The sequence below is a fragment of the Chelonia mydas genome, chromosome 3 (genome assembly GCF_015237465.2).
Source record: "Chelonia mydas isolate rCheMyd1 chromosome 3, rCheMyd1.pri.v2, whole genome shotgun sequence".
NCBI classification, from domain to species: domain Eukaryota; kingdom Metazoa; phylum Chordata; order Testudines; family Cheloniidae; genus Chelonia; species Chelonia mydas.
Genome location: NC_057851.1, coordinates 192,153,479 through 192,179,347, shown reverse-complemented (window position 1 = coordinate 192,179,347; position 25,869 = coordinate 192,153,479). Strand labels below are relative to the sequence as shown.

The 25,869-nt window shown below is 43.7% G+C and overlaps 1 protein-coding gene across 3 annotated transcripts in view; it reads left to right on the top strand.

Moving 5' to 3' along the window:
• The first annotated feature begins 5,127 nt into the window (after positions 1-5,127).
• SPTLC3 (serine palmitoyltransferase long chain base subunit 3) overlaps positions 5,128-25,869 on the top strand; it is a 134,509-nt gene continuing 113,767 nt past the window's right edge. The window contains exon 1 of one of the 3 annotated variants that reach the window (XM_043544037.1): positions 5,128-5,249. Coding sequence is in view for 1 of the 3 variants with exons in the window: in XM_027826543.3 (XP_027682344.1) it covers positions 11,120-11,230 (111 nt within the window). In the remaining 2 variants the exon portion in view is untranslated. Of the gene's footprint in view, positions 5,250-5,410; positions 5,655-10,810; positions 11,231-25,869 lie in introns of those variants that run through there. The other 2 variants (XM_043544036.1, XM_027826543.3) reach the window with 2 other exon arrangements.

Sequence of the window (25,869 nt, the reverse complement as noted above, 5' to 3'; positions counted from 1 at the left end):
TAACATAAAAAATGTATTCCAGTATCAGTGGTCTGCAATTGACAAAATTGTATTTGTTGCAAATGCAGCAATTTTTGAGCTTCTCTAAAGATGGTCTTTGAAAAAATATATCTCCCCAAAGTTAATAAACCATTACAGTAGTGAAACTGTGAGGAAACTTCCCCTCCTATCCCTCAAGTCAACAGTTCCAAGAAACATACTCCATTTAAGTCACCAGCACTCAGTGAGTGATTTGCAATTCATAACTGAACTGCAGCCTAAACAAAGTTCATCTCTCATTCAGATGTCATTGTTTTTTCTGACAGCACCTCCCTTTTTGTGACTCTTACCTACAATCCCTTAAACAGCAATTTCTGAAGTGAGGACGGCCCCTCAGTTTCAAACTATTGCACAATCAATTCATGGAGGTAGCTAAATCCAACTGTTGTGAGGATCAAATGCATACCTAGCTTCAGTGGAGTTGCACCAGGGATGCAGCTAGTCCTGAGTCAACATTTCTAGAAGCTTGTTATACCTCTCTATAAAAAGCTAACAGAATGTTAGAAACCATTAGTAAAGAGATAGATAATAAGACAGAAATATCATAATGCCACTATATAAAGTCCATGGAAGAGTATATCAAGTAGGGTCCCGCAGAGATCAGTTCTGGGTTCGGTTCTTTTCAATATCTTCATCAATGATTTAAATAATGGCATAGAAAGTATATTTATAAAGTTTGTGGACAATACCAAGCTGGGAGGGGTTGCAAGTGCTGTGGAGGAAAGGATTACAATTCAAAATAATCTGGACAAACTGGAGAAAGGGTCTGAAGTAAATAGGAACGGCGAACTGCGGCCAGTGGGAGCTGCAGGGGGCACCATGCCTGCGGACAGTCAACGTAAACAAAATGTCTTGTGGCCCGCCAGTAGATTACCGTGATGGGCTGCGTGCCGAAGGTTGCCGACCCCTGGTCTAGATAATAGTTAGCCATGCAATTAGTATAGGGGACTGGACTAAATGACCTGTTGAGATCTCTTCCGGTCCTATGATTCTATGGTAAATCCAAACTTTGAATACTGCATGCAGTTCAGGTCACCTCATCTCAAAAAAAAAAAATAGAGTATTAGAATTGGAAAAGTTACAGAGAAGGACAACAAAAATGATTAAGTGTATGGAACAGCTTCCATATGAGGAGAGATTAAAATGACTGGGACTTTTCAATTTGGAGAAGAGACAACTAAGGGGGGATAAGATAGAGGTCTATAAAATCATGAGTGGTGTGGAGAAAGTGACTAAGGAAGTGTTATTTACTCCTTCATATAATACAAGAACCAGAGGTCAGCCAATGAAATTAAGAGGCAGCAGATTTAAAACAAACAAAAGGAAGTACTTCTTCACACAACACACAGTCAACCTGTGGAACTCATTCCAGGGGATGTTGTGAACACCAAAAATATAATGTTCAAAAAAGAATTAGATAAGTTTATGGAGTACAGGTCTGTTGGCACCAGGGGGCTACTACCCTGAATGGATCTTTAATGGCTCCCAGTGGAGCAGATTACTGTTATACCAATGAAAAAGGTCCATAGTAATTAACTTGCATTCACTGCAGTTTATTTGAGAAGGAATTACACAAGTGGTAAAGGGTTACATTAAGGCATAACTCCTATGTTAGACACAACTCCTATGACATATCATAGAATCATAGAATATCAGGGTTGGAAGGGACCTCAGGAGGTCATCTAGTCCAACCCCCTGCTCAAAGCAGGACCGATCCCCAACTAAATCATCCCAGCCAGGGCTTTATCAAGCCTGACCTTAAAAACTTCTAAGGAAGGAGATTCCACCACCTCCCTAGGTAACGCATTCCAGTTTTTCACCACCCTCCTAGTGAAAAAGTTTTTCCTAATATCCAACCTAAATTTCCCCCACTGCAACTTGAGACCATTACTCCTCGTTCTGTCATCTGCTACCACTGAGAACAGTCTAGAGCCATCCTCTTTGGAACCCCCTTTCAGAAAGGTGAAAGCAGCTATCAAATCCCCCCTCATTCTTCTCTTCTGAAGACTAAACATCCCCAGTTCCCTCAGCCTCTCCTCATAAGTCATGTGTTCCAGTCCCCTAATCATTTTTGTTGCCCTCCGCTGGACTCTTTCTAATTTTTCCACATCCTTCTTGTAGTGTGGGGTCCAAAACTGGACACAATACTCCAGATGAGGCCTCACCAATGTCGAATAGAGGGGAACGATCACGTCCTCGATCTGCTGGCAATGCCCCTACTTATACATCCCAAAATGCCATTGGCCTTCTTGGAAACAAGGGCACACTGTTGACTCATATCCAACTTCTCGTCCACTGTAACCCCTAGGTCCATTTCTGTAGAACTGCTGCTGAGCCATTCGGTCCCTAGTCTGTAGCGGTGCATTGGATTCTTCCGTCCTAAGTGAGACATATGTTAGATGTAACTCCTATGTTAGACTTCAGCCCCCTGCGTGATATCCTTCAACAGGGTTGAGATGCCCCAATCAGCCCAGGATCCACTCAAGATGTTCTGCACATGTTGTTTGCCTTCAAGTGGACATATTTGATGACTCAAAGATCAATACTGATCATACATGCGGCATGGAGCCAGTCAGTTTCACCTCTGGCATCTGCCTGATGCTAAGAGAAGGATTCTGCTCCCAGAATCCTCTTTCACAGTTCAGTCATATCAAGCCATGTTCTCACACCATTCATTCAAATTTGGCACCATCCCAACAAGGTCCATCAATAGCTATTATCCAAGATGGTCAGGGATGCAACCTCATGATCTGGTTGGCCCTGAGCATCTGACTGCCAGATCCTGGGACTGGACAACAGGGGATGGATCACATGATGACTGCCCTCTTCTGTTCATTACCATTACCATTAAAGCATCTGGCATTGGTCTCTGTCGGAGGACAGGATACTGAGCTAGATGGACCATTGGTCTGATACAGTATGGCCGTTCTTATATTCTCTGGACTTAGTGGTAAAAAAAGACCTGCACTGTTGGACTGATTCTCCCCTACCTTGTGTAGTTATTTAATCTGTGTATTGGGGGTGTAAAACACTGACAAATGCTATGTTTCTACTCATTCACACCAGAAGTAACATTTTATATCCTCCTTGCATGGCTGTGAATAGCTACACAGAGTGCAAGGCAGTGTAGAATCTACTACTGCCTTGCTATCAGCCTGAACCCAGTAACTGGCCATCTGTCTCTCGCTTCCCCACCATAGAGTTAAATGTTTCTGATGTATTAGCTAAGGATTGGTCCATTTTGAATTCTCAAGCTCTCTCTGGATGATCTAGCTGTGTATATGATAAGTGCCAGAGGTCAGTGAGGGATGGGATGGGTATGCAGGTGGGTCAAAACTAAAATGGTACATTCCTTAGCACCACTAGCCCACAAAATCTGGGCCCATCCTGTTGGCTGGTGAGTGAGAGGGAAATCAGATATAAAGAGGAGCCTGATAATGGAGCAATACCAGTGAAACTCAGGCAGAGAGTGTGAAAATTCAAGTCCCTGCCTGCTTCGCAGTATTTCCCAATGAGCTGCCCTGAGGCCACCCACTAAAGAGGAAGAAATCAGAGAGAAGTTATGAGGATTATTAAACATGAGAGCTGGTACCTGTTCCAGGCTAACTAAGGTAATATTACTTGGGGACACGGGGAGCTTTTTATTCTGTTGCAGTTGAGCACACAATCTCCTATTTTCTATGTGAGATCCTTATGCACCACTGCTGTGACCAGCCATAAAATGATGACTTCATGCCCGCTCCTTGCTGAATGTGCCTGGGAATAGGTTAATAGTGTCCCACTCCTTTGATAATAATCAGCAAATCTGCCGAAGCTGCAGCTGTTTGAAGTAGCAGGACGTTCTGGAGCCCCAGTTGGAAATGTAGTCAAATTCTTGTTCCACCCCAGCTGGATCTGTTTGAGCTGCAGATAATTGTATTGAACACTGCAGATTTTCCCAGTAGATTGGCAGGAATGAATTAGCTACATGTGGCTCCCAGAGGAAATTCATTGCAGTTCAACAGCCCACAATCACATTTCCACCTGCGTAGTGTAAGCAGCCACTTCTACCACCTTGCACAGTCCTTTACCCCACTGCAAAGCAGGTGCAAAACACTACTGCTCTGACATGGCTGCAGCTGTAATCTCGCCTCTACTGGATGTTTATAGCTGGTGAGCGCATGCACAAACGATGCAGCTCTGCCAGGTGACACTCAGTGGGCATGACAGACATGTTTAGAGGACTCTGTTTGTCATGTATCCGGCAGGGACTGAGTAGGCGTTTCCTGCAATTGCGCCACCCAGTCATTAGCATTTGCTGTGGCTCCAGATATGGAAAGAGGTCTGTCTCTCTCTCTCTTCTCAGCTGCCCGCCATTCCCTCTGCTGGGTCACAGTCAGCACAGACAGAGCAGGTGGAGTGGAAGAGGGAAGGCGGCAGAAGCTGCCCACCACCTCAGTCACAGCTCTCTGCCAGCAGGGCAGGTGGGGGATGGGGACAGGGACTGAATTTGCTGGGGGAGGGGATGAAGCTGGGGTGCGGGGGTTCAGAATATGACTGGCCGCATGGAGAGAAGGGTGAAGCTCCCCACATCTCACACACACCCAAAACAGCTTCCCTCTCCGCTGCTCCAGCCTCCCCCCGCCCCCGTATAGCGGTCGCTTCCCCCAGGCATATTCTGGTAACCCCTGTCTCTGTCCCCCCAGAACCTACCCCCAACCATCCTTTGCACCCCTAAGCTGATTTCCCCCCGCGGGGGCGGTGCCTACAGGCAAGGGCAGCGCACAGAGACCCCTGGCCCCGCTTACCTCAAGCAGCTACTGATTGGTGGTGCACGGGGCTAAGGCAGGCTCTGCCCCCACAGCTCCCATTGGCTGCAGTTCCCGGGAATGTGGATGTGCTGACTGCTCCCAGGAATGGCACGGGGCTGGGGGCCAAAGCAGGCAGGGAGTCTGCCTTAACCCTGCTGCACCGCCCACCAGGAGCCACCCAAGGAAAGCATCACCCAGCCAGAGCCTGCACCCCACACCCCCTCCTGCACCCCAACCCCCTCCCCCAGCCCTGAGCCCCCTCCAGCACCCAAACTCCCTCCCAGAGCTTGTACTCTGCTGCACCCTCTCCTGTACCCCACCCCTCTGACCCAGGCTCAGCCTGGAGCCCCCTGCCACACTCCAAACCCCTTGGCCCCAGCCCAGAGACCACACCGCCTCCCGCAGCCAGTGAGAGTGAAAGTGAGTGAGTGTGGGGGAAAGCGTGCAATGGAGGGAGGGGGGATGGAGTGAGAGGCGCAGGGCCTCAGAGAAGGGGCAGGGGGCGGGGCAAGGGTGTTCTGGTTTGTGTAATTAAACAGTTGGCAACCTTAGATGGAGGACCAAACTTCCCACAATGCTGCCCTCCCATGGCCCACCAACCTGGGTCCTTCAGGAGCAATGCTGCCATTGGCTCTCCCACCACACCTGGGGTAGTTTTTTGGTCACCATTCTAGTAACTTTGCAAGATTCTTGTGCTAGGTCCTTCCTCACTGGGCCACCTCACAGACAGACAGGCTCATGCCTGGCATTTTGTGAGGCATTGGAGAGCTTAATGTCCTTTTTTCCGATATGTCATCCTCCAAACATACAGCGTGAGCGCCACAGGTAAGCAGACTGCAGTTTCAGAGAGTACCCCTACATTGCACAGAAGTAACAAACTGGCTATTGGACTGCTGATAAGTTACTAGGCCAATCATGTCTTGTAGATTTGGTTACGGTTCGCAACTGTGTACCAACTTTAGTGGCTATTTAATCAGTTCTAATTTCTGCCGTAAGGCTGGCAAGCCACTCAACATGGTACCTGTGTGACTATGGCTAGGCAGCTGGCATGCTGCAATTACTGCTTAAGCTAATTATGATTATTACCTTGTCTGTCCCCTGTATATTTGCTTTATTGCATCTACCCACTGCCTCTTGTTATGCTAAAACATTAAGATTTCTGGGTCAGGGACTGTTTTTGTTATGTGTGTGCCTATCAACTAATGCAATGGGGCCCAGATCCCTGACTGAGGCCTCTAAGCCATTCTGCAATACAAACAATAAATAATAACCACATGTAATTTGATACCAGGCCACACCTCTGGGGAATTTGTGTGACCGAGTGACGCTATTCAGCAACTGATTTAAACCTCATCAGATGCATGAGCAACTTCTGACATTTTAGTGGCAGCTTGAGCTTTATTCTCCCTTTTGTGGCAGCAATTTGACACCAGTGTATCTCCAATGAAAACCAGTATAAAACTGATTTAGTGCAGAATTAGGCCAACTGTTCAGGTCTTTACAGGTTTTTAATGGTGTGACTGGTTTGCATCTGTAAAAAGTTTGAAATTGTCAGGACCCTGCAACTATCTTTTGATCTGCTAGTGTGCCCAAATGTTCACTCAACACAGAGGAACAGCATCATTTCCAATACACAAAAAACGCCACACTCCAAAAAGGTAGTGGCCCTCACTTTTCCACCTTTAGCGTCACATGCCCTGAGCACTGTGGGTAGGTGTCTTATAACATATGTTCTTCTCCACTTAAATTTAGTCCAGCGGTGTGTTTGAAAATGGGAATCTAGGGAAGTGCTCATTCCGCTCAGGCTCCTCCATGGGCTTATCAAAGTGAAAATCTTATGGAAGGTTTAACTTTTTGTTTTTTTCTTATCTTGGTTCAATATGAGTCTGCATGTGGCAATGGTACAGGCTCACAGAAAAAGTAACTTTCTTCTAATGCCTAACAGAAAACTTTACTAAAACTAAGTTTGTCTGCTTCACGATAGAGCTTCTCCCTCATAATAATACCACCTAACTCTTATATAGTGCTTTTTATCAGTAAATCTCAAAGCACTTAACTCCATTTGTAAAGTGGTGTTATCCCCATTTTACAGATGGGGAAACTGAGGCACAGAGTAGAGGAGGGGGGAGGTGATTTGTCCAAAGTCAGCCAGCAGTCTAGTGCCAGAGTTAGGAATAGAACCCAAGTCCCTAGAGTTGCACACCTCTATCTACTAGGCCATGTTGCTATCTTCCTGCCTGTCTTCCTGCTACAAATTACAGTACACACATCCTCACAAATGTGATTTGTGTCTATATACAAAATAGTTTATGCTTAGCAGCTGACCATCTCCTTCCCTTGCCAGCAGCATTGCTCCTGCAATCACTTACGCATATGATTAACTTTACTACTATACCATGAGTGCTATTTATACTACTTGGGAAGCATGATAGACATGACTGCTCAAGCATGACTGATACATGATTTTGTTGCAGAAAAAACCTTCAACATGGATTCTACCATGTCTGTTGTAACCAGGTAACATTGACCTGAACAGAGTTGCATCAGGGATGAATTTGCCTATAATATTGACAGCCCTCAAAAGATACCTGTGAACTCCACGTTTTATGCTTTGTTTGCATCTGAGCGAGTGGGTTGAGAGGACAGGGTATAGCCTGGGCAGGGTGGCCTTCTCTAGTGCCTTTTTTAAATTGACAGGTAAGATGATTATACCTGTGGGGTCTTTTAATTTCACATTCGTTGTTTGTGAGCTCAGAGAGATGTTGATAGACACATTAGGAAGTAAAAATACTATAGGGAGCTTGTTTGTTTTTCTACTCACTTGAGAAGCCACAGCCAATATAGGGCCAATTTTGAGGCCTCCCAAATGAGTAACAAATAGAGACTAGGCCCAGGTCCTCATAGGTTGATTTCAATAGACGTTAGGCGCCTAGACACCTTTGAGGGTCTAGGCTCTACAGCTCAGGACTAAAGGTGGAGTTTAGATCTCAAGGGCAGATTCATCCCTCCCATGGGGAAGGGATGAGAGAGAGAATGAACCACATGTGGCAGAGTTAATCATGTCACGTAATACCCTACACCTCAGAAACCACAGTGATGAGGGGAGAATAAGATCCTTTATAGAGTAGAATGGCATATACAAACTCAGGTATACTAGAATCACTGGCTTTCTGCTACAAAGATGCATCCAAAGATGGTACAGTTTCTTACCATAGGGTGATCAGTCAATCTCAAAGAGCACAAAGCATCTTTTCCAGGAGACTGGGGTTCACTGAGAAACCACAGGAATAAGTCCAATATGGAGCATGCTCAGCATGTCTTTCTTTTAGGTAGGTGTGCTAGGTACAGAAAGAACAGGTATAATTCGTTCTTGTCATCCTTAATTTTGTAAGGATTCTATTAGTGATGCAAGAAAACCACAGGATACCACTAACTATTACTGGGCCTTCACCCCCACCTACTTCCTGGCTGTTCTTACCGGGATCTTTTCTCCAAGTCCCAATCACTTACTATAACTAACTCCATTATTAGCGTATTACTGCACACTAACCATAACTAATCCATCATACAGTCACCCTGCTGATTGGCTTAATGGGCTCTATCAGAGACTGTGATTCATACAAAAATGAGGCAGTGTTGTCTAGTAGGCTGAGCAAGAGTCAAAGGCCAGGAACTCCTGAATTCTAATCCTAACACTGACTCACTGTGTGATTACATTTTCCAGTTTTTAATAACCCTTGTCATTGTTTTGGTATCTCCATAACTGTGAGTGGTTCTGTTGTCTTCAGCAACGAAGGCTGTTACCATCTGACAGATACTGAGGATGTAGGTCAAAGGTTACTCACAAAGGAAGACAAAATCAGGCATCAGGCTTGTGTAGAAGTGGATTGGTCGGATTGGCGGCATGGTTTATTTGTTTGTTTTGCTGTTTTCTGTTAAATTAAAGGCCTGGATGGGTTTTTATCTTCGTACAGTTCTTGAATACCCTGGAAGACTTTATGGACAATTGGAGAAGTAGGGGGATTCTGACATACCAAGGAAGTAAAACCTGCTTCATTGAAGAGGGAAATGAGTTTTAGGGGCAAACTTAGGAATTTACAAAAAACAAACAATCTGAGGGTATGTCTACACTACCCACTGGATTGGTGGGCAGCAATTGATCCAGCGGGGGTCGATTTATTGCGTCTAGTCTAGAAGTGATAAATCGATCCCCGAGCGCGCTCTCATCGACTCTTGTACTCCCCTGCCGAGAGAGGCACAGGCAGAGTCGACGGGGGAGCAGCAGCAGTCGACTCACCATAGTAAGACACCGCAGTGAGTAGATCTATGTAAGTTGCGTAACTTAGATCGATTCTCCCCCTCCCCATCCCCTCAGTGTAGACCAGGGCTAAGACTCTTGGGAGAAAAATTCTCTTTGTAAACAATTCAACACCCCTTCCCATCCATCAACTCAAAGCTAGAAAAACTCTAAATACACATTTCTGAGTCCTCCAACACTCAACAGATAAGGGAAGACATGATTTGACAATCCTGATACTTCTAAAGGAAAAAACACCTTTCAGGTATACATACATATTTTGAAGAAACAAAAAAGGTTTCAGCCCCTTTAAATCATTTCTCTTTGCAAGTCACTAAGAAGAGAGAAAGAAAGAGAGGAAAAACAGTTTAATATTTCAGTACATGACCCTGGCAAGAGATTCTCAGAATCGGCAAAAATTTGTTCTCCTTCAGATTTTAAATCTGGTTTATTCAACATTTAAATACTGATAATAGTTTATGGTAACTTGAAAGTTTCCTGTATTTACTTTGGAGTCAAATAGTGAGTTTCATTTTCTGTATTGTAACCTATAGAAAGCTGCTTTCTTGACAGCAAACTTTTCCACTGTTTCTTTTATTTAAACACTTCACATATTTTTACCGATTAAAGCCTCAACCCTACTTTTCTTTGAAATGTAGATCATATGTTTTCCTTTAATCAGAAAAGTTAAAGTTGTCGTTTTAGTTGTTGTTAGATTATAGATACTATAAAGATCTCGACTTCCTATAATCAAATAGATAAGCGATCTCAAATAGGAAAAAGCATCCTGAAAATCTGTTTGTCCGTACAATCTACAAGGCCCTGATTCTGCAAAGACATATGCTTGACATTAAGCAAGTGTTTCCTTTAAAGTCAAAGGAATCCTTTGATTCAATCCTGCAAGCATGCACATAAGTGGTCCCATTTACTACTTAAATGCATAAATGTTTTGGGACTTAGGTTTGAGCGAGTCTTATTTTTAAACTTACCTGTAACAAAGTTTTTAACATTTCTCATCATTTGAATTGCATAGCAATCTGTTTAATCCTATTGTTAACAAAGCTACAGCAACTGAGACCGACGCTCACACTGCGGCATAACAGTGGTCTGTACCAGAAAGATCTCACCAAATGGAAGTTTTTCCTGAGTAAAGACTATGGACTTGTATCAGGATATCTTGGTAAAGAAGATATAAATAAGGTGTTCTGCTGAAGGTGGAATGGAAGTGCTAAATTCTAATAAAGGCCCGAATATGCAAACACTTTGCATGTGCTTATCTTTACTAATGTAAGCAGTCCCCTTGTTAGCACAAGTGTTTACAGGCTGGAGGCCAAAGAAATAATTATTTTATTTAATTATAGTCTTCTTATTATTATTTTTTAAATTTTGGGTCTGTCATCCTATTGGTTAAGAAGGTAGCATGCATGATTTTCTATGACCACAAAGATTTACCTGTTCCAGTGTAGAAATTCTTAAAACAACCTTAACATTTTGTGGCTCACCTTGCTTTTTAAACTTTCAACCTTTTACTGCGCAAAGCAGGATAATCTATCACTTCTCTGAGTATTATCAAGGGACAAAAGTATGGTAATGGGAAATATTTAGGAGGCAGTGTATCTTTAAGCATCTCCACCTTGGAATCCACCTACTTTTTTCTAGCTGCAATAATCTTGTTGACTCACTCACATAGGTGCTGTGCTCATACAGTAACCAGCATGAGCTGTGCACTTCGTAGTTTTTAAAGCAGATCTGTCACCATGTACTTGCCATTTTACCTCACTGGGGCTGAAGCTGTATAAAGGTAACAGTTTGGTTTTAGTTTTGAAGATCTTGCAAAAAGATAGTCCCTCCTCTCTTCCTGGAAAAGCCAGACAGACCAGTTGGATACCTTTCAGGCCTCAACTCAGAACTTTATTTGTTCATCCCTCTGCCTTTTTAAAGTAGAAAGACCTGACACACTCTTAAGAACTGAGAACCTTATTGATTTAAACAAATGGCTAATCCCAATGCTGTCAGCAATGGACATCTACATTGTCATCAGAAACGGAATAATCTCTTAAAAAGTGGAATCTATAAGAAAAATGGAATTGCTAAAGAAATTAAGGTAAGATTTAACCACTTATTTAATTACTCTGAAATTGTTTAGATGAACAGTTACAAATTTATTTAATAAGAAAGCTTTGTAATCATCTGTCTTCATTTTTCATTGAATGGATGGTACACTACTGGCTTTTTCTGTTAAGTTTTACCCACATGGGACCTGATCCTACATTCTTTGCATCACTGGCTGAAGTCAATGAGTTTTATGGGTGCTCAAGGACTATAGAGTGGAGCCCTTGACCTAACTAGATTTTAGTATTTCATATTAGAAATAGAGAAACCACACACACTTTAAAGTTGTGGTTCCCTAAAGCTTTCCTACTCATGGTGCTGATACTGGTTTGAAAACTTATTTTATCCTTTTAGAAAGTTTGTGTGAAGTGTTTTTATTATGATTTGATGCTGCACACGTGTGACTTAGAAATGAGGAAGGAGAAAGGTTTTGTTGCTGTTGTCTGTAGCTTGATTTTCCTGGTGATTATACTATTGTATGCCTGGCATTGTGTCTAGTTTACCAAGGCATGCTTAGCAGGCTTAACAATTGATCTTTTTTTATTTACACTAATTTTACAGAGTTGTCAGTACTTAAAAATCAGATTAATCTGCAGACCACTCTTTCAAAGTGTTGACCTGCCTCTTTGAAACCACAGCCTTTCATGTGCATGAATGCCTCACTACAGCTAATGAGAGGTGCATGGTTTTCCCCATATGGTACATCAAAACCACAGGTGTTCTCTTGTTAAACAGGTTGTATGGACTACATTTTAAAAGATGTGTGTGGGTGAAGCCTATCATTATCATAAATGTGCTGGATTTTCAAACCAAAGTTGTGCTGTTTTTGAGACTATATTGATGGCTACATCATTTTTGAGCTAAAGTTTCAGTTGGGAATAGAAAAAGTTTAAGAGCTAAATTTTGTGCTTTGTGCCTAAGTGCTTACCTGACATTTTTTTTTCTAATTTGGCCTATGTCTAAAGCTTTAGGCAATGACTGTAGCTCTTTGAATTGCCAGGCTCAGATGCATTAAAATCAAGAAACTTCTGTCTTAAGTCTTTTCATAATGAGAAGCTCACTCATTTACCACCCTCATTAAGGCGGGTAAGGACACACCCAATGTAAAAGTTAGTGGGTGCTGGCCCCAGGAGTCTCCAGCATGAGTGGCTCTTGGTTTCTGGCCCAACCCCATTGTGGAAGGGAAGAAAACTTGTGCAATGACAGGGAAAACCATGTCTTGGGATTTGCTCCTATAAACCAAATGTGAAATTCTGTGACATCATTTTAAAAATTAAGAATATTTCCATTTGTAATGTATGAAATCTATACTTTTAGCATTGGTAGCAAATTCTTAGGTGTGCATCTCACCCTCCAGAAATAGTTAAGTGGCTGGACAAAGAATGAGAAATTGTTACAGTAGCAAATTCAGAAGTGTGAAAAGCTTTGCCACCTATTAATAAATAGGAATATAGCCAGAAAAACAGAATTGCATGTATTTGGGGGTGAGTGGTAAGAAAACAATGACTGGGACATGGGGGGGGGGTTACTTGATGCACCTGTAAAAGTTGGGAATTATGACCCTTAAACACCAAATTGGTGGAGGAGAGGGGGGTATTATTCAATAATTTTTCTGTTGAGGGGATTTGAGGGGTGCAGAGTGTTTTATTGGGTGGGTTCAGTTGATGGAGGGCTGCAGCTGGTTCTGCCTCTTGGTTTCCTTGGTCTCCTGCTTTTTGTGCTGTTGGACCTCGCAGTTGCTGCAGCTCTCAGTCCATGCCCTGGCACAACATGGCCACCCACTGCACGAATGCCTCATCATCCTGCTTCCGATGAATCTGCCCCTTCCCTGATGGGCTGGGGCATCCATCTACAAACGACCAACCAGTAGAACCCTGAGGTGCTCATAGCCTTCCAAGCTGGGGGTCAAGTCCCTGTTGGATTTTTCATTGCTCCACCGCTTGTTTGGCGACTCCGCAGTGAATGTGTCCGGGGGCTGCTGCCAGTCGAGGTGCCAGCCTCAAGAGCTTTGGGGCTGCCACTGCCGTTGTGAAAGAGACAGCATTCTAATATGTAGCACTTTCCAGCTTTGTATCTCAAAGCTGTTATAGGGGGGGAATATCATTATCCCCAATGTATAGATGGAGAAACGGATGCACAGAGATATTAAGTGGCTCACTCAAGGTTGCAGCGAGTCAGTGCAGATCTGGTCTGAGAATCCAAAACTATGTCTATGCTGCCTGCCATTCAGACTGCTGGGGTGTAAATAGCAGTAAAGAGTGTAAAGAGCTGCACTGTAACCCCCCGGGAGGATGCTGTGGGCATGAACTAAAAGGCTCTTTGTTCCCATTCATGTAAGTCCTTTTTGAAAAGCATTAAATGAACGCAAACCAAGAATGCAAACTAGGAACCTTTGAGTTCAGGCCTGCAGTATCCACACAGGGCGGCAGGGGGGATGGTTTACAGCCCAGCACTTCGGTGCACACTGCTGTTTATGCCCTCATAGCCCAAACTGCAGGGCAGTGTAGACAAGCACAGATCTCCTTACTTCCAGTCCCAGGCCCTATTATTATCTGTCTGCCCTATTCAGAATACCCCATGCTGCTTCTCTCATTGAACTACATTGCCTGGAGAGCTGTGTACAACAGGAATCTTGTTCCTGATAGGAATCTACCTTTCCTTGTCTGGTCTGTCTCTTCCTCCCAGCTAACCCTGCCCTCGTTTTATCATGTTTGCCAGTTCTTTGCCATCCAGACATGTAGTGGATGCTGCTGCTACTCTGTCTCTGGTACTTGTCTGGCCTCCATCACTGTAGCACTTTACAATCCTTAATGTATTTATCATGACAGCTGCCCTGTGACATAGGGAGACTCCATTGTCCCCATGTTACCGATGGGGAATGGAGGCACAGGGAAACTAAGTGGTCAGATAGGAAGCCTGTGGCAGAGCAGGAATTGAATCCAGGTCTGTCATAATTCAGGCTGGTGTTCTAATCACTGAACCTTTTCCCCCACTTATCCTTGCTCCTCACCCTGACCCCACTTTTCTGCCCATTCATTACTGATGAGTAAGTGACATGCATGGGGAGTATCCCACTGAGACAGGATGCTTGGATGATGTAGTTGATAAAATTGGCTCTGACACTGATCTTTAACTAGTCACTTAGACCCAGATCAACAAAGGTATTTAGGCTTCTAACTTGCATTGAAATCAAGACCCATCCAAGACCACAGGCAAGTGCTCGGGGCAGGTATCCCCTCCCACCACTTGTGCTGCTGTGACTACACTCTACTTTTAGCATGCTAGCTCAATCAGAGCTAATGGGCGTATATCTTCTGAAGCTTGGAATCATGCCCCCCAGCTCAAAGTGCGGACATACCTCCTGCTTAGGCCTATGGTTTCTCAGGGTAAGTGGTAGCTTGAGAGGGGACACAGAGGCTACAATGTGGTCGTGAAAGTGGCCCCACAAAAAGCCAGGAACTGGAGGATGCAGCAAGAGTTGCATGTGAGGGTACATCTGCACAGGGATAAAAATCTTGTGGCTGACCCTCCATGACTGTGAAGGGTCCCAGAGCTTGGGCTCCGGCTTGAGCCTGACCGTCTACATCGCAATTTTTAGCCCTGCAGTCAGAGCCCCACAAGCCCACATCAGCTGACCCAGGCCAGCCCTGAACGTGCCGTGGGTCTTTTATCCCTCTGTAGATGTACCCAAAGTGATCAACTGGCACATCAGACTTTGCAGAGTTCAGCCTCATAAATTTCTTTGCTGAGAAGCTAGCAGCAAGCAAACCGATTTGCGTTGGGATCAGTGACATGTTTTGCATTTGAATGGTGTGAGAACACATGTGTGTGAGAGAGAGAGAGAGAGAGAGAGAGAGAGACTGTCCTGGACCTGTAAAACCCCAAAACGTTTGTTCTCAATGGAGGGTGTTTTCAAATGGGCTGTGGAGCTGGGGACAAGGGGCAGAGGGCAATTTGAAATTACCAGGTGTGGGGAGGAGTCAGGCTCTGCCCAATTCTAGCAATTTGTGGCATGCTATTGCTGATCGCAGAGGATGATGGGAAAAGAGGTAACATTAAGTGGGGAGCAATGCAGGAGTTCCAGGGCACTCTGCTAGGAGAGATGCTGTTGTCTTTGGGAAAGAGGCCTAAGGCCCTGGCGGAATGGGACTGTGGGAGAGAGCCAACCCTCTCCCCTTTTTAATGCAGGAAGTTCCCATATAGGGGAAAGCAGAAATTGTATGGCTCCTTGTTCTGGGACCTTTGGTAAGTCACTCTGTTTGACCAGCTCTTCATTGCGATCGTAACAGTCAGGAGACCTAGTTTACAACAGGGTTACATGTGGTAATGCAGACAAGGCCCAACTGTGTCCCCATAACGAGGCTGATCACTTGAATTACCCAGTGGTTTAACCTGGTTACAGGGATATGGTTAAAAGATGGAGTGTAGATAGAGCCCCCTAACCATGTTGTAGCTGGGGAGGAGATGGGGGCGGCAACTGGATTGTAATTAAGTTCCCTCCCTTTTACAGGGGTATGATTTCTAAAGCGCACTTACATGTTGCACATTAATTGGTCCCTGTAGACCCTGCTGGTGTGCACTCATGGTCCCCTAGTGCACTTTAATGTACTACAGTTTCAAAGAGCCACAGAGTGCCTGTGTGATATTGGACAAGTCATATAAACCAGAATGTTCACAGGTGTGTTCCTCATATTCTGAGTGCCCAATATAAGTCACCTGCAATATGGCTTGCAGTTCTGAGCATTCAGTACTTCTATAACTGAAGTCAATGAGAGCTGTGGTGTGAACATATAAAATGGTAAATTCTCCGAAAAATCATCCCATAGACATCTCAAATTGGGCACCTTAAACATATGTACCCTTTTGTCCTTAATCTCTCTGGATATGTCTACACAGCAAAAAAAAAAAAAAAAAAAAAACCTGCAGCAGCTAGTTTCAGAACCTGGATCAACTAACTCAGGCTCATAGAGCTCACACTACAGGGCTAAAATAGCAGTGTAGACTTTCCCGCTTAGGCTGGAGCCCAGGATTTGAGACCGTCTGGTCTCCACCTACCCCCTTGGATATTCGTCTCAGACTCATCCACCCCTTTATCAGTCTCTTCCCATCTCACCACTTTCTATGCCCAGTTCCTTGCCTCTCTGCATTCCAGCTGGACTTCTCATCTTTGCTGCCTGGGTGCCAGCACAGGAAACATTGAGAGCATAAGGCTGACAATCTCCTTGTTCTTTGTTCATATGCCTGGTGCTACCGTGGCCACTGGCTCCTGGGAGAACAATTGCAGGGAAAGTCCAGCTGAGTCTCTGCAGCCCTGAGCCAGACCGTGCCCAGTACAAACGGAAGCTTTGAAGACTATAGCTGTCAAACTCTAAGAAGTCTCTATTGAGCATGTGTAAATAGAAAATGTTGGAGGCTTATAACTTGGCCAAATTTGGGCACCTTTTCACAGGAACAGCAAAAGACAGACTCCTGACCACAGGACATCCTCTCCTGCAAAATTTCAACCTCTTGCTGTAAAGCCTGGAGCCTCTCAACAAAACAGTTGTAAGAATTTTTTTAAGTGGGTAAAACAATGTATTTTTTCCCTAGCATCATTCTGAGAAATGACCAAACTATTTTAGCTGAAACTTTCCTAAAAATATCGGCCTGAGGTGAACGCTTGGCACAAAACATTGCAGCCCAAATCATTCAAGTCTGGTGACCTCAGAATGTTGGACAAGCTTAACGATCTGCATTCCTCCTCGTGCCACCTAAAATGAAGTCTAAAAGGCAGCAATACTCCCAGCTGGTCTTTGGATGACAACGATTGTTAAAAGTACATATTAGGATCTCAGAACTATTTAGTGGTGAGTTTTGTTTGCAGCCATCTGCATTCTTCCAAGGCTCTTTTCTCAACATAAATCTATAAAACCTTCTACAGGAGGAAACTCCTCGGATAAATTTAATTTAATGGATTTTAATTTAATTAATTCCTAGCTGAAAAGCTACTTAATATAAACTCTTTTTCTTATCAGTTTATTCTTCTCCAACAAAAAGGAAGCCATACACTCACTAATTTTATTGTGTACGAAATTCTGATACTCCAGTATTTGGACTGCCTACCTTGCCCGTTTATTAGATAATATTTTTATTAGACCAGCTTCTGTTGGTGAAAGAGACACACTTTCAAGCTTACACAGAGCCAGCAGCACCGAATTCCAGAGTTCCTGGGGGGGTGCACCCCCATTCTGCCCCAGGCCCCACCTCCACTACACTCCTTCCCCCCAAGCCCCCACTCCCACCATGGCTCTTCCTGACCCATTCCGCCCCCCCCCCCCGGCCTGTTTCTGCCCTCCTGTTCCTCCCCCTTTTCCCCAGCGCCTCCTGCATGCTGCCGAACAGCTGATCACCAGCAGGCAGGAGGTGCTGGGAGGGAGGGGGAGGAGCTGATCCGCAGGGCTGCAGGTCAGTGCTGACCATGTCTCTTTCACCAACAAAAGTTGGTCCAATAAAAGATATTACCTCACCCACCCTTGTCTCTCTAATATGCGGGGACCAACATGGCTACCACATTTGCAAACAGTTTATTAGACGGCATTTTGCCTTTTATGACAAATAGAGTCATTTCTGTCCGCATTCTTTACCTGTGGTGCTAGCCAGAGATATAGCATAACATATAACTAATATCAGCAACAAGAAAATGATAGGTTAATGGATCTCTGGGGGCTGTCTAGGTCCCTATAAAACTAGACTTTAGCCATCACTTAATCAAAATAGTAATTAAAATCTTGCTGCCTTTAACATCATGCTGGCTGTAACTGTGCAGTGAAGATTAAAGTCCCGTTTTATAGGTTGTTTGGCAGCTGCCTACATCCCTTTCTCCTTTCATTTTGTGTGCGTCTGCTTGCACTGGTGAGCTGCAGAAGAATGAATGATTGTTTCTTTGTTAGGGGCAGATCGGATCTGAAGAACTATATAGAAGCACTTCGTAGATTTTTAAAAATCACTTTCACTCTGCTGCTATTTAGTATCGGTGAAGCGGCACAGGGCAGAAAAACAGAAGTAGGAATGAATGAGGAAGAGGAAAAACTGGATAGTTGGAGGGAAGTCTACATTTCCTTCCACTGGCTAATCAGAGGTCTCCTGGAGTTCCTGGTGGCAAATGTGTGTTTGCACAAATCATTTGCAGAAAGAGTCCACACCAGAAATCCTTGCATTTTGTGAGAGGCTTGGGGGGGGGGGGAAATGCGGGAGAGAGATTTTAGTAATTTGATTAGAAAGGGTAGCAGGAATGAAAGGAGCAGAGTACCAGAGGCAACTGAAGTCAAAGAATTCCTCGCTTGGTGATACTTCAGTCCAATCACAGAGACAGAGCTTCCAGTGAGATCCTTCAGAGCAGCTGGATTGTGAAGTGGGGAGTTTGCACCCCAGGACAAACTCACTGTGTGTACTCCTGTTTCTGCCGCACAGGGAACTGCATGACACCCTGTGCCCAGACAATTCCCTTACACCATTGCTTGTACCAGGAGTCTACAGGCAACAGTGTCAGGTGACATCTGAATATTAGCAGCAGGCTGGCATAGAGCAGGATCTTGCTGCTGCATTTGACCACTGTGTGACTCAAGCAGTGGAGCAGTTTTGAACACAAAGAAAGATGGAGGGCAACGAGACCCTCCTGCATAGCTCCATGAGGTCACATGCCCATGAGACTCCCAACATTTGCTTTGACCTCTTCAGCTAGATCCTTCCCTTTGCTCTCCAGGCCTTCCCAATAGTAGACTTTGACATGTGCTCTGAGTTTCCTCCTTCCCTCTCCACATATCCTTCCATGCTTTCCCCTCAGCTTAGTGAGGACCAAGCTTTTCCTCAGTAATGAGATCTCGGAGCATGTTCTCACCGCAAACATTGAAAGATCTGCAGCCCCTTCAGCCAGCCTCAAGCTGCGCTTTGCTTCCTCGGGGAGGTTCTGGCTGGGGATCAGCTTTCCAGCCTCTAGATGAAGCCAGAAGGTGGTGACACATAGTATGCAGAGTTCTGCCCCACACAGTGGCGCTGGAATGAGCAGTGGTGGGGATGCAAGAGTAATAATACCAACCGAACACACGGCCTCCATCATGTACAGGGCTCACAGTTTTGTTCAGTGGCTTTCAGCCTCCCCGCTAGAAGAACTGTTCTGTCACCCCTGGCCACACATCCATCTCTATAATCACATATAGAATTTCTACCTAAACTGCCCCTCTCCAGGCCAGAAAGTCAACCGCCTGCACCAGAAAGTCAGGGAGGCGGCATAGGATATGTGATATTGGTGTGCAGAAAGTTCAGCGTAGTATGCTGCTAACAGAATCCAATTTTAAAAGCATGGAATGGGAGGGGTGGGACGAATGGGAATGGGAGGGGTGGGACGAAACTGGTACTGGAACAAAGGATGCCATGAGGATCAGTAGGGGTCATGGAGATTCTCATGGTGCTTCAGATAGGCAGCCAGCCAGCCAACAGGAGCAGAGTTGTCAGTTTAGTAATGATAGGTATGGGAGTATTTTTCCAGTGACTCCAATCCTCTAACCTAGACAGCTTGTGTGACACGTAGGTGGACATACTTCATTTCTCAGAAACTAAATAAAGCAGAGTCTCCTCACAACATCCTTTAGACCCGTCCTTCACTTTTGTAACAAGTCCCATGGTAACAGTCCTCAGCGATCTCCAGTGAGTAACCCTGAAGTGTGTCATCTGCAGACAAACACTCCTCTCCCGATGCACTGACTTCATCTGCATCATCCTGTGATTGCACAACAGACTGTCACATCTTCTGTACCTGAAAGACCTGCCTTCTCCCTCCATTCCCAGAAGCCCTGCCTGTTTGCTGCTAAATAGACTGATTTCTGTGCTGTGGTCTGCCCCCAGCAGAGATGCTATAATGAAGCTTTGCTGGTGCTCTTTAGGGTAGTTTCTTTGCAGTTGTAGAGGGCCTAACGTTTCTGTTTTGTAGTTCTCCCTAGACTGCTGCTGTGCCTACCTCTCTTGTTAGCTTCATGTGTTGAAGGCCAATAAAGGCAGTCCCAAAGAAGAGCTTGCTTAAAGTAACACAGCTGTGGGGAGAGATTTATAAATGTCCCCCCAGGTCACTGGACAAAGAGCCCCCATGCAGACTATTTTTGTGATCTGCCCCCACCCCTCACAGTTTGGGCCACGTATATTCACAAACACACAGTTATTATGTGTCACTGACCATAGTGATGTGGATGGGAAATTAGAGACCAGTAAAGACAAGGCTCTATAAGAATATAGACTGAAGAATTTTCTCTCTCTGCCTGCTCATCCTCACTCTGAAGTCCTCCAACCTTCTCCCTGAAAGAACCTTAAACCCAGTGACTCAAAAAAGCACTCCTACAGTTCAGCTAATCAGGTAACCAATCATAAGCCTCAGACTTCTGATGCTTTTAGCAATATCTGCAACCAACTATTTGCAAGCAATCAGTAGGATAAAAATGTTAGAAAATAGTGACTGATGTATTTCTTATTTACTAGATTGATTTTTTTATTCATGATTTGTGTCAAGCTCTGTTTGGATGGGAATTGGAATTCAATTAAAAATGCACAAAAACATCATTTTTTTTATTAGTAGTAGTAATTAAATAAAACTACCTTAAATGTGCTGGATACATGATAAACTTTTTCTTCTTAAAACATATTTTTCTTTTAAAACTCACTGATTCATTAAACAAAGGAAGCGTTATCAGTAGTAAGTGAATTGAACTGATTGTTTCTGGTCACCATGTCCTTTGAGAGTTTAAAACTAGCTGATCTTTTCCTCTTACACCTAATTTTTATTCATAAATGGGAAGAGGAAAACAAGCTTTCCTCCTTTTTCAACTCCCAATCAGTTTCTTGACCTTGAATGAACTAGTCATTGAACTGAACTAGTTGAATAATGAATACAATATTCTTTCTGCACCTGCAGAAGAGGGTTCTGTTGTCAAAAGCTGGGTTAGCACTTCCACAAATTCTGTGGAATGCCTTTCACCATTTCAGTGGTTTGTCTTGTTTTAAGACTTTGGTGGCAAACATACTACTAAATAACTCTTTTAATTATTTAATTTAAATTATTTTAATAGTTGATAGTAAGTTTAGTCCTTAACATAGGTTGTCGTATTTTCAAATTTAATTTAAAATAGATTCATTCTTTTAAAATATATTTAAATTTAAGTCCAGTTTTAATTGGTTTTTATCTACCTTGCTTCTCAGTAGCTGAGGCTCAAGAGTTGTCCTCACCATGAATTTGTCCTTGGACCTCATTGCTTGCTATTCTTTCTCTTCCTGCCCCTTTGTTCAACTCATCTATCTTACTGGCCCCTTACTAATATGCCTCCTGAAGTGGAGGGTGTATCTTGCACACCTAACTAACCATGTAGCGAAGCAAACAACAACATTTGACACAGCATATTTGATACAGTGTATTGCCAGAAGGAGGAGGATGAAGGATGGGATATGTAGTTAGGAGGAAGGAGAATCTTTGGGTTACTGAAAAATTACATATGCAAAGTACTCCTGTTGGAATCAGATTTACAAATCAGAACATTATGACTACCCATAATCCCAAGCATTGCTGTTAACCTTGTGGAACCTACTTGGAACTTATAACAGAAACAAAACAAGCTAATATTACTTACTACACCTTCAGAAAGAAAAAAAATTCTCGTTCTACTTCAGTTCATTTTTTTGAATTAACTTATAAAGTCCTATTGGCTTTAGAGCTCAGTTCATCTCAAGCTAGAACAAGTAGTTATTTTTTGTGCAATCTACAGTTTCCTTAACTTGAAATCACTGAAGGCTAGATTCTTAAAACAGTATCTTGCCAATGTTTTTGTATTTATCATTCCAGCATAAGTCATTCAATAAGAATGTCCAAAACAAGGCCCATAAAGCAAAATCACTTTAATGATAAAGTAACCAAGAAAACTGTGAGCCTCAAAACGACAAAAGTCTCAAGACACCTTGTGGTTTAAAACAGAATTAAGCAGGATGCTAGACATTAATTTAAAAGGTGGAGGATTTTCCCTAAATAGAAGATGAACTCTTTTGGAAATCTAACCCCAGTTGTGAGTGTTAAGAAGTTCTGAAAATCTGGCCCTATCTCTTAATCAGTGTAGCAAACAGGAGTGATCTCTTTTTAATTAACTTTGATTACTTAAAACGGGAAGGGAGGAACCATATCATAATCAGATTATTCTGCAACCAGATACTGTAGGCATATCTTCTAAAGCAGTCAGATTACCATAATGTCTGGACAGGTTTCAGAGTAGCAGCCGTGTTTAGTCTGTGTTCACAAAAAGAAAAGGAGTACTTGTGGCACCTTAGAGTCTAACAAATTTATTTGAGCATAAGCTTTCGTGAGCTACAGCTCACTTCATCAGACATGAAAGTTCACGAAAGCTTATGCTCAAATAAATTTGTTAGTCTCTAAGGTGCCACAAGTACTCCTTTTCTTTTTGCGAATAATATCTGGAGTAACTCAATTTAGATACCTATTTCACACCTATAAAGATCAAAGTATACATTTAAACAAAGACCTACAATTGCTTTTTTCTGGTGCAATTTTTAATAATTCAAATAACAATATTGCATGTAAGAAATCAATCAAATCAGGTACCAGTGATCTTGAAAACTGATCCTCCCTGTCATATCAAGCTTACTAGTGTCTTTAATTGTCAACAGCTTAGAAAGAAGAGCCTTCACTTAGATGATAGCTTACTAATGAGGGAGGGAAAGAAGTGTTTAGAGCAGCTGCTAAATCAGAGAATTTGGTCTGATTATCCTAAGGAGTGAACAGTGTTGAAAGGCAAAGTAGTGATGAGGTGGAGCTGCTTGAGAAAACAAAATGCTTAGCGAGAACTAGGTCAAAGGAGTGATTAAGATAGTAGGTGTGGGTGTCAGTAAAGCTGGAGTCCAAAGGAGAAGAGTAAGAAGAGAGGAAGTAAGAGTCACATGGATTGCCAGTGTGGAAGCTGATAGCAGTCAGGATGAGAGTGAAGAACTGAGGAGAGCGTGAGCTATAGCCAGGGAAAGGCATAGGCCATTATGTGACTGCAACCTGAAAGGAGAAGCACAGGAAGAGCCAAGACAGAGAGCATCAAAAGAAGGCATTGAGGGAGGGGCTGAAAGTAAAAATGGGGAAGAGAGGAGTCATCGAATGCCATAGCCTTCAGGCTCAGGAGCATGGAAGGAGTCCATCAGAAGAGAGGGCACCCAGAGTTGGAGTGAGATAGTCAAGTCTGGAAGAGGGCAAGGTACTAGAAGAGATGGTAGACTGCAGAGTTTTAGAGATGGAGAACGGAGTGGAAATAGACCTAGCGGGAAGAGAAGAGGCTAGAAAGGATGGGAAGAAGGGAAGATATAATGGCTTTTAGGGAGAGCAAAGATTATTACAGATGTCAGCAGGAAAGAGGATGGGGCATCATTTGCTGGTGGGGGGGGACATGGGGCAGTTGCCCCCCAAAAAAACTTGGTTTGCCCTCCTTTCCCTCCAGATTTTCATAGCTCCTCACCAGTCAGTGCTGTGGTGTCTTCCTCAGATCTGCAGGGCCGCTGTGGATTGGGCTGGGCTAGGGTCCCTAATTGCTGTGTTGTCACTGCCACCCTCCTCACCCCGCTGGCTGGACAGGAAGCACCGGGAGCATCCAGAGCTGGATCTGAGCAAGCCCACCCCAATCCCTGCCTTAGGCTGACCATTGTTGAGACAACCCCCTTCCAGCCCTTCTCCCCACCCTACTCCCTGAGATAGGACCAGCCTACCATCTCCCCACCCACCTCTGGAATGGGAGTGGCCATTAACCCCCCACAAGTAGCTGTGGCTTCAGCAGGAGGCAGAAGCAGGGATGCTGATACAAATTCCCCCCTCTCCCACTCCCCACTGAATTTTTCTGAAATGGCGCCCCTGAAGGAGGAAGCACAAGAGGTGGTAGAGGTGAGAAGACCTGTAATAATGGGTGAGGAAGGGTCAGAAGCAGTGGGAGAAGAGAAGAACTAGAGTAAGAGGGAAGGAGGAAGCCAAGGGGATTGCTCATGTGAGTAAAGCTACTTGCGTATGTATGGGTTAAAAAAGGAACTAGTTCATGGAGGAAAGGTCCATCAATGTCTATTAGCCAGAAGGGGCAGGGATGGTGTCCCTAGCCTCTGTTTGCCAGAAGCTGGGAATGAGCACCAGGGGATGGATCACTTGATGATTACCTGTTCTGTTCATTCCCTCTGGGGCACCTGAAATTGGCCACTGTCAGAAGACAGGACACTGGGCTAGATGGACCTTTGGTCTGACCCAGTATGGCCGTTCTTGTGTTTTTAAGTCTTTTTGGACCCTAAATTATGGACTTGACAGATAAATGAAACTATAGCTTTCACCAGGAAGGGGGAAGGGTGAAGGACACAGGTTATGGATGTATGGCAATGTGACTGATCAGTATAGGTATTCCTCTAATTTGGTGGTTAAGATGGCAATCTTGGTAAAGTAAGCAAGCTTTTTTTTTTGTAGGCAATGCTGCAGAAGTGAGATTTTAGGGGTGAATTGAATGAATCAAGGATAGAAGCTTGGCAGAGAGATTTTTGGCAGGGTCTGCTAAACATAAAGGGCAGCACAGGAGAAGGCACAGAGATGTTTTTGTAAGGAGACAAGTGGTATATTAAGGAGAGGTAGGGTGAGGTGGAAGTAGGTCAGTCAGAGATATAGGCAAGATGCTTGATGTTGAGCCTTGGAAGCAAAGACAAGAACCTTAATCATGATGCCTAGCACAATGGGGAGCCAGTGAAGTGCCTCCAAGAGAGACAATGCGTGGATTTTTCAATTTTGAACCATAGCAGTCTGGATCCTACGGGATTCTTTAAAAAGAATTAGGTTACCAAACTACTGACAGAGGAGTGAACAGTGAGTGATGTGATTTAGATAGAGGTTAGCACATGGTCCAGACAAACAAACAAAAGCATGTGGACAAGTTGTTTTCCAAAATATTAGTATAAATAAAATTGTAATACCTAAAGGAAATATTTCATCGTTTTAATAAATATATTCAGCAAAATAGAAAAAACATCCTTACCAGTCCATGGTTGTTGCTCCCATCTTGTTACCATGCTCCCATTCTGAGAATGCTGGGAATAAACTTGTGATAATCAACTGCGAGACTTTATTAGGTTGGTCTTTGTGTACAAGTCTGTGCTGATATAAGTATTGTGATCTATTTTAATATGCTTCCTTGATATTAAAGAATTATGTCAAGTTTATCATTTCTTTCCAAATCCAACAGAGGGCCCTTATATATAGGGGGGGAAATAAAAAAGGTTTTCCTCACAAAGTCTATTTGTCAGATAACTGTCACTTTAAAATAACAGAAGGTCATGATGTCTGCGGTAAACTTAGGAAGTGAGGGTAGAGATCCCAAGTTCTGTTTATGGGCAGCTGGGACCAGTCTAGCAAGCTACTCAGTTATGTGTTTCCCCCTATGTAACCAATGTTAATTAAAAGAGGCACGCTCATTCACTTCACAGACTCATAGATAGGCTTAGAGTTTCAAAAGGGTTCGATGTCCCGCATTTGAGCCAGATTTTTCAAAAGAGCTCAAGTCTTATTTAGGCATTGATTGAAATAGCCAGAGTTTCAGCATTGCTTCC